The sequence below is a fragment of the Dendrobium catenatum genome, unplaced genomic scaffold (assembly GCF_001605985.2).
Source record: "Dendrobium catenatum unplaced genomic scaffold, ASM160598v2 fragScaff_scaffold_370, whole genome shotgun sequence".
Lineage (NCBI taxonomy): Eukaryota > Viridiplantae > Streptophyta > Magnoliopsida > Asparagales > Orchidaceae > Dendrobium > Dendrobium catenatum.
Genome location: NW_021318832.1, coordinates 5,155,382 through 5,164,966, shown reverse-complemented (window position 1 = coordinate 5,164,966; position 9,585 = coordinate 5,155,382). Strand labels below are relative to the sequence as shown.

Here is a 9,585-nt window from a genome sequence, read left to right as displayed (position 1 = left end):
CTCCTCTTTCAACTTCAGCTCCAAAAAAAAAAGGTTGGGAAGGGGGAAAAGGTTTGGCCGACCCTCCCCCTTGGCTAGGTCGCACGAAAGGAAGCCTTCGTCGCTTCTTTCTCTTGCTCGGACGCACACCAGCAAGAGCCGAACGGCTCTTGCCCTCTCCCGCTCTCTCTTCCCCATGGATGGGGTGGGCGAACGAAACTAAAGAGCCGAACGGCTCTCTCTGTCTCTCTCCGTGCTCTGTCTGGGAAGGAACCAAACGAACGCAAGGGGAGCCGAACGCTCCCCTCTCCTCTCCGTCTGGTCGAGATGGAAACACACGCAGAGAGCCGAGAGGCTCTCTCCGTCTCCCTCTCTCGCTCTGGTCGGGACGTACAACACAAGGGAGCCGAATGCTCTCCCTCTCTCCCTTGCGTGCTCTTGGAGAGCACGAGCAGCAGCCGAAAGCCACCGCCCAAATGGACCAATCCGCCTCATACACGTGGGAATGAGGGATTTAGGGCAAAATTTCACAAGAAATCTGAGCCCTTGATTTAGATTTCAGATTTAGGTATTTGATTTAGCCTAAATCAAACAATTGGGCTTGAAATTGAGTCCGAACTGGACTTGACCCGAACCGATTTGGGTCGGTTTGGGTCCGATTGGATCCGATCAAGTTAATTTTGTGAAATTAAACTTGAATCGGTCCCGAACGTGTCGAATTGGGCTCGACGACGCTCGACGGGGTTCAATTGGTTCGATTTGATTTAAATTAAATTAAATTTGATTTAATTTAATTAAATTGAGGCTCAATTCGGATTAATTTCACCTCGATGATGATCAATTGAGTTGATCGAGCGCGATCGAGCCTAGTCGGGCTCAATCGGGGTCGAGTCGATGCGAAAATATTCGTCAACAGTTGGGATTTTTGGGGGCTTTTGGTTCTTTTAGATCTTCTTAGATTCCATATTTCCCATTGTGAGACTTACAGAATACATAGAACTCTCTTCATACACAGTCATATCCTACTTAACTTCTCAACTCTCATTTAGAGAATACATTTTAGTAAAGATCAAGTATCATCCACAAAAAAATTTAGATCCAACAATTCTAGATAATGTTTTTGGCATTAAAATCACTTCCTTTAAATTTTATCAAAAGAAATTTTCCATTTGTTTTTGTAGAATGTTTATTCTTTTTTATAATTGAATGGTGCGTTATATTGCTCATCATTTAGTATTCCTGATCTTTCCGATACTTTACTTTTCGCTTATGAATATGCAAAATGGTTTAAATACTACACATACAAAAAGTCAATATCAACAATAGGATCGTTGTATATTGCAATCCAGAGAACTTTAACAGGGCATGCAACGCAATTTACTTCTAAGTTCACAGTGGTTAATTGGAAACAGAGGTATCCCTATTATGTTAGTACTTCTTAAAACTAGAGAGTTCAAATCCAGAATAATTTGCTCGTGTTTCAAATATTCTAGGTATTCTAGCAAGAATTGATCATAACAAATAAGATAACAATTCTTGTGCATTTGGCGCAAAAGCATTAGTCATTAGCTCGCTTTTCTAAATAAAATAAATTAGAACTTAATAAGATGTCATTACAAAAGATCATTCTCATTTCCAATTTTCAATCATGTGGTCCGCCTTTGTTAAAATAGAATGTCTTCATGTTATCCCGTGCTTATTATTTAAAAGTTGCTAGCCATCCATCACAATTTTTCTCAAACACATTATTCCAGCTTCATTTATAATATGTAATGCTCAAAAAATGATGAATTGATTATGATGATACTGAATGATCTTGTGATACATTTCAACAATTTGCTGTTTTTACTTTTCCTATTCAAGTTTGTTTGGAATGCCAAGCTTGCTGTTTTTAATATCTCCATTAGTTGTTCCTTGTAAATTGTATAAACAAAAGTTAAGGAATATGTAATGAAAAACATACCGTGGCTATGATAAGAAATGCTGCAACTGGATACCGCTTCAGTCTAAAAGGAGGAACAGAATAGAGAGTGCCAAGCAAAAGACCTAGACAGTATAAAGAAGAAATGAACGGACCAAAGTTGAATGCAACAATCAGTAGGCCAGCTGAAGCAAAAAATAACACCAAAAGCCATGCAGACTGCACTGAAAGATCTCCAGCAGCTATCGGTAAATATGGCTTGTTAACCCTGCAACACTTGAAGAATCAGGAATAAATGTGCAGCAGTGGCCTCAATGATCTTCATAGGCAGGGATAGATGATGTTTCCCCCAAATTGCAGAAAACATGAATAAAAGATTCACATGTTATGTTAACTGCAAAAGGAGTAAAGAGGTGGTGAAGAAACGATGAAATATTCTTGGAAATGTGAAATGGGAAAAAAAGAACAATGTATAGCATCATGACAAGCATACTTGTCAATTCCAACGTCATAAATCTGATTAATCCCCACAATGTAACCATTGCCACAAATAAGAGCTATGAGCCCATATAATGCCTTGAATATCAACCACCAATCTATTAGGGCCGGATTCTCTATTAAAGCTCTAACAACCAAAGCTCTGGCATACAGAAAAAACAGGTTAGGAGATGATATGAAGGATTTTATCAAAGTTTATCATTAAAAAAAACGTATATGGTGCATGAGGTTCCAGCCAAAGCAGTGCTTGGCAGAAAGCTTGATGCATGCAGTTTTTGCCCGGCATTGCAAAGAGGTGGTTCTGAATGATTAGAACAAAACTCCAAAAAACAATAGTGCGGTAACTGCTTTCATGCGCACCCTCTAAAAATCATATTAGGCGATGAATTTGGATTACACTTCATCAAGGAATTGAATCGCTTACACAGATCCCAGGGCAGTCCCACGAATCGTGTGTGGCCTTAAAAATCTCCAACACGAATCTTGGAAGTTATATAAATTCTTTAATAAAGGATTGGATCCAGTAGCACCAACTTGAGAACATGCCTGCAAACATAGAAGGTTCATTAAACTCCTTTAAAGAGTTCGACTTTAATTAAGAGGCACAAATTACAGTTTCAGGCATAAATGCAAACATTGGAACTTCCAATTCCATAATGGTCCCTTTTTAGACTTGATGATTAAAAGGCTCCAAGAGTGGCGATTCTAGAACGGTTATGGCTTTTTTTTTAAAGCTCGAGTAATAAATAAGAAATAATTCCAATAAACCTAACAAAAAAATAGATATATGATATGCTTCTTGATTGAATCAATAAAGGATAGTACATCTTTTGAGTAGGTGGAGCTCCTAGAGGACGAAGAAGAGGAAAAAAAAGAAGAGGGAGAGAAAAAACAGAGTTTCATTTCCATGATCATAATTACAAAAGGGGGTTTATTTATAGGCTTTATAAATGAAAAAAGAGGGTTAGTTGTCTAAAATAATAATAAAATACTTTATAAAAATACCTCTAATGTTATAGGTTTATTTATAATAAAGTCAGAAGTTGGTTCGCTCAAATTGTTACCTAGACCGGGTGCATACTATAAACTTTAACTGTTGTCTTGAGCTTGTTCTTCTGATTTGTGAATCCAATCTTAACCTTGTTTTTGTGTTGTATTTGTATCTAGAGTAATGTATTGGTGCTTAACACTCCCGCCCCTATCAAAACTAACCTGTCCTCAAGATTAAGGGATATGAAAGAAGATAAGAGAGTTGAAAAACTCTCCCAAGTGGCATCATCTGGAGTAGAAAGTGTCCATTATAAAAGAACATGTTTAAGAGGTTGTCCATGTATTTTGATAATAAAGGTAGCGAGTATGGAATGAGGTAAGCTTAGTGTTTGGTTGTTATAGCTAAGAAGAGTTAAAGGTGTACTTGTAGCTGGAGGGCTTCCAAAAAAAATGTTTGAGGATAGAGATATGGAAGACGGGATAAATCTTCCTTTCTAGAGGAAGAGTTAATTGATATATCACTTTTCTGACAATTGATTGAACCTGAAAGGAGACGAAATAACATTTGGCTAGTTTGGAGTGGGTACAATTAACAGCAGAATTTGACGAAAGGGTTGTAATTTAATCAAAACCCAATCACTTACTGCCAATTGTAAGTCACATCGATGACGATCAGCCATTAATTTCATTTTATGTTGGTCTTGTTGCATGTTAATACGGAGGGTTTGTAAAAGACTCTGGCGGCAAGTTACTACTGAATTTAAAGTATGAATTTTTGATGTGTCGTTAACATAGGAAGGTATTGAGGAGAGATTTAGGCACAATGTGGGAAATAGACCATAATTTGGATGTGTTGGAAGTGTAGGCACGAAGGTATGTTCCAAAAATCTATTTAGGACGTCAATTTGGCCATAAGTATGTGGATGATATGTAGCATTATAGTGAAGTGTTGTGTCACTTAGAGTAAAAAGATGACGCTAAAGTTTACTTTAAAAAAAATACTATCTATTTGAGATGAAGGATTTTGGAAAATTGTGCAAACGGAAAACCATATTGAAAAGAGATTGGCAACTTGGATTAGAGTATGGTTGCATTTCCAGGATGTGTACTCGACAGAATCAAGCTCTTTTTTCACCCAGGGAGAATGATGATGACATCCGACCATGAAAATTTATCAGAGGAGCGGAAGATCGACGGCCATAATTGTACCACTTTATTTTGAGTTATTATTTATATTTTGATTTATTTATTAACTTTTTTTGTTTTTACCCTCACTTTAGGGAGTAGGCCTATGTGACCCTAGAAGGCATTTTTTTCATTTGTCTTATTATTGTATTTTGACTATTTATAGCCCCATCTTCTTTTTAAGGGGATGGATAATTATTAAGAGAAAATTCTGCACTTTGTTCTTAAGAGCTTTGAGAGTTCTTATGAGAGTTGAAGTCCCTAGGTGAGGGCGACTTACTACCCACCAGCCACAGCAAACGTCTGGGCTCGTGGCTTGAAGTCCCTAGGTAAGGGCAAAGTATTACCCATCAGCCGTAGGAAGTGTCTGGGCTCGTGGTTTATTTTCTCCACCGACTCCCTCTCCTCCTCCCCTAGCCGCCACATTCATCTCGCTCTGATACCATTCCTCTTCCCTCAGTCCTTCCGCACCACTCGGCCAAACCACCTCCACCAAGACGCAGGCCTCCACTTCCCCCAACTTTTGGTTGAACCCTTCCCCCACCCAACCACCGACCCACTACTTACCTAGCCACCGGCCACCATCCCCCCCTCCCCATGGCTCCAAAATTTCAAAACCAATCATTCATTATTTTCCTAATTTAAATTCTTGTAAATTTGGAAAGTCAAAAGATTTCAAATTTAAATAAGATTAGATTACGTGAAAAGGTTGGAGTAGCTCCAGTGGAAGATAAGATTAGAGAGAGTCGCCTTAGATGGTTTGATCACATTAAACGGAGGCCTTCCGATGACCCGGTTAGGAAAGTTGAAGTATTAGATTTGACTTATGTTAAGAAAGGTAGAGGTAGACCTAAAAAGACTTGGTTAGAAAATATTAGAAATGATCTTTCTTTATTAGATTTAAATGATAATTTGACTTTTAACCAGACACAATGGCGAAAAAAGATTCATGTGGCCGACCCCACGTAGTGGGACAAAGGTTTGATGTTTTTGTTGTTGAATTTGAAATCTCTTTCCTAAAAGAAAATAGTTATGTTAGGAAAGCTCCTCCAATCATGCTATTTGAAATTTAAATAAATAATTACCATTATTTCTTTTCCTAATTAATATTCCAAGATTGGCGAGTTATTAAACACCTCACCTCTCCCCTTTGATTTCAAATTTTAAATTTCAAATGCATAGTCACTACTTTTCATAATTAGCATATTTTAAATTAGGAAGGTTTTCAAATCATATTTTAATTTATTCAAAATCTCAAATCCCTTTGCTAAAATAAATATGAGATGCATTAGGAAACCTCCCCCAATCATGCCAATTTGAATTTAATTGGAGATTGGCCTTAATTTTACCTCCCATAATTGATAACCTAGGATTGGAAAGTCATAAAACGCTCCAATCAAGTCCCCATCAAAGAGGCCGCCCCCTCCCTCTATCCCTTTCTCCTTTTGCTCCTCCCAATTAAGTCTCTCAATCAATTACTCCAAATTAACTTCAGATTTGAGATTTGATTTAATTCTTATTTTTTTAATTGAGAGATCATAGTTGGCAACTCTATTAAATCAATAATCCCACCCCAATCATGCTAGCTTGGTTCTACATTAGTTATACTTTTAATGTTTAAAATGCATGCATTTACTGAAGAGAATTGATACATCATCAAAACCAACTTGATCAAACGTGAATCTCAATGCATATTAGAATTGAACACTTTCGGAATTAAAGGCAGGCCAATCAAAACTCCAATTCAGCAAACTTAAAGTCAAACAGAACATCTCGACGAGACGAACCCATCAATACCAAAAGTAATTTGATCCAACTACAAATGAGTCCAAATAAAACACTTGAAGCATATTGAAAATTTTGGACATATATTTGAGAATCAAACAATCTTCAAATCAAATCAAGCTTCTGATGAGATTGATCCAACAAGCCCAAATTTGTCTAATTTCAACATCATTAGAACACTTAAATGCCAAAATAATGGCCTATGAGTGCAGGAATCAATTTGGATCATCCTATGGAGTTTTTCAAATTTTTGTTATATTTATGGGGCATGTCACTTTCAAAAATCTATAATAGGGGCTTGGTCATTTGCATGATATTAATGAGCATTCGAAGACTTGAAGAATCATAGAGATCCACTTGAGCACTATTGCTAACAACTATCTGATTATCATCGTTGGACCACCATCTAATAGTCGTTATTGGACCATCATCTAACTGTTGTCATTAGATCACCGTTAAACAGCCGTCATCATACCACCACCTAATTGTTGCAATCAAATCACCGCTCAATCATTGCCATCGAATTATCTCTTTTGACCACCACATTCGAACCACTACCCAACCATCGCTGATAGACCACAGTGCACCCGCCATCATTAAATGACCGACAAACTGTCACCATCAAAACAACACCCAATTTCTATCGACATATCCTTCGCCCAACTATGATCATCCGACCACTATCGTCCAACTACAATCGCCTGGCTCTAGTCCTTCAACCATAATTGTCGAATTATGATCGCTCAACCACCATTACCCGACTATGATCTTCAACTAACGTAACCCAACTAAGTTCAACAAGCCATCGTCACCCGACCACAGTTTTACAACCACCATCAGCCAACAAACGCCCTTCGGCCATCATTGCCTAATTATGGTCCTCCAACCACCATCGCTAGACTAAAATTCTCCAACCACCATCGCTCGACTAAAATTCTCCAACCACCATCGTCAATTTACAATCCTCTGACCACCATCGCATGAATATGATTCTCCGACCACAGCCATCCAACTATGATCATATAACCATCATCACTTGAATGAAATCCTTTAACGGTTTGACCTTCATTATGAGACTATGCTCTAGAACAATTGTCGCATGGCTACAGTGATGTCTGTTGACTTCATCATCTACCATCGTCGACAACAACAACACCCTTCATCGGCCTCACCGATGCATGCTATCAATACCAATATGACCCCTAATATCAACATCAAGACTTATGATATACTTCTTGAACTTTGTTCTCCCTCCCTATAGGAGAATGACCAAACAAACAACAAATAGCCTCTTGAAGACAACTCCCAAGCTAAATGACTCTTTTAACTTCCAACGCAAAATCTATTATGTACAATTTATGTTTATAATAGTGTATCAACACATTTCTCAATCACATGAAAAGGCATCATTTGTGACAGATGACAAACATTATTGGAATCATTTCAACTGAGTCGAGCTCATTGTTCTTTCCCTTTTAGAGTTATTCACGAAAAAAATACAATGTCTATTGTAACCTTATTTTATCGGTTTTTATTGAGCATAATATAAAGCTAAAACATTAAGTTCTTTCTCATCCGTAACAAATATTCTGACACACAACAATAATATAGGAAAATTTAAAGTTTCTCTAAAAATTCACTGATGTGTGTTTACATGGGTATGAATTTGCTATGTAACCTTAAACAAAGCAATAGCTCATAGAAAAAATTAACTTAATGACTAAACTCTGCCTCATCATTTCTCCTCGTCCCTTCAACATAACAAATTTCAGAACTAAAAAAGAAACAAGATCCGTGATGTCGGGCGTTTATCCACAATCTAAAACCCAGCATATGCATTCTCCCTAACATCAACAAACACCAAAACAAGAGAAACAAAATGCCATAACAGAACAAAAAGCCCAAAATACAATCTGAGAATATTAACATTTTCTAAAACTGGGTTTTTTCCATCAGAAAACGCAGCATACCCAGAATCCAATATGAGCCGACTTTCCGCGCTGAGAAACTGACGCTGGAGGTCTGCATCTTGAAGCAAGATGTGGGGACGAAATCCGCAGAGAAGAAACGGGAAACAGGCAAGAGAGTGAGAACTTAGCTTCGAATCGAAAGCTCGAGGCATTAAGAGCGTGCGTCGTTGAAGGACTAGCGGTAGGAGTGGCCGCGGAAAAAGCCATCCGAAGTCCAATAATAGGTCAACCCGGCGGACGGAAAATACCACCAGACTACCAGAGCATAGAACTTTGTCGGATAACGGAGGAAATTAGGAATTTTAAATAGTGCTTCCTTAAAATGTAATTATATAAAATGAATAATATATATATATATAATCAAAAAAAAACCTTTAATATTATATAAACAATTAATAATATTAAAAATTTATTGTTTTAAATCTTGTAAAATGTTTCCTATACAAAATTTAATAAATTTAAACTTTTATTATTAAAAAGGTTATACCTTAAATTAAAAATATATTTACATAATTTTAAAAATACAAATCTTAAATATTAATCATTTAAATTAAATATAAATAATTTGTCTAATTAAATAAAATTAACAAAATATTTTGTTTTCTATACTGTGTAAAATTTTTCTTACATATTTTATTATTATATAAATCTATAATTTAGAACTTTAAATTTATAGTATATATATATATATAATATAGACAGTTTATAAGAGAAGTTTAATTAAATATAATAATTTATAAGTCATTTTATTAAAAATTATTTAGCTATATCATTTATTTTTTTAAAATTTAAAAATGTATATTTATTTTAATATATTTTCATTATAAATATTTAATACTTATATTAAATTAATTTTATAATATTTTCATACTAATTAATATATTAAATATTTTAATTAAAATATTAATAGCCTCATATGAAAAAATATATTTTATTTTTCCTAATAATATTATTGATGATTTAAATTATTTATTTGCATCAATCAGAAGTGCATGCACCAAAAACTATATTTATTACTGTGATAACATTTATAAAGTTTGTCGCACTAAAAATCAAAATAAAATCCATTAATGAACTAGTTATTTTATTATAAGCATAAAAGAATATACCACACAAAAATGTTGCCAAGATAAATGATATATAGAATACAAAAATGGGGATTGATTTCTTATGAATTATATATCAACTTTAGTACAAAATATGGTGATTCTCTTAAACAAAACAAAGTAAAGTATGGAATTCAGTACTTAATTCATA

The 9,585-nt window shown here is 35.5% G+C and overlaps 1 protein-coding gene across 1 annotated transcript in view; it reads right to left on the bottom strand.

The window, feature by feature from the left end:
- Window positions 1-8,631, bottom strand: part of LOC110095454 (probable homogentisate phytyltransferase 2, chloroplastic) — a 25,911-nt gene extending 17,280 nt beyond the window's left edge. Inside the window, exons 1-4 of the mRNA XM_020820998.2 lie at window positions 8,329-8,631; window positions 2,823-2,944; window positions 2,394-2,540; window positions 1,943-2,168 (exon numbers count right to left, since the gene is read on the bottom strand). Of these exons, the coding sequence (XP_020676657.1) occupies window positions 1,943-2,168; window positions 2,394-2,540; window positions 2,823-2,944; window positions 8,329-8,535 (702 nt within the window). The 5' untranslated portion in view covers window positions 8,536-8,631. The remainder of the gene's footprint in view (window positions 1-1,942; window positions 2,169-2,393; window positions 2,541-2,822; window positions 2,945-8,328) is intronic.
- Between the last annotated feature and the right edge of the window lie 954 nt (window positions 8,632-9,585).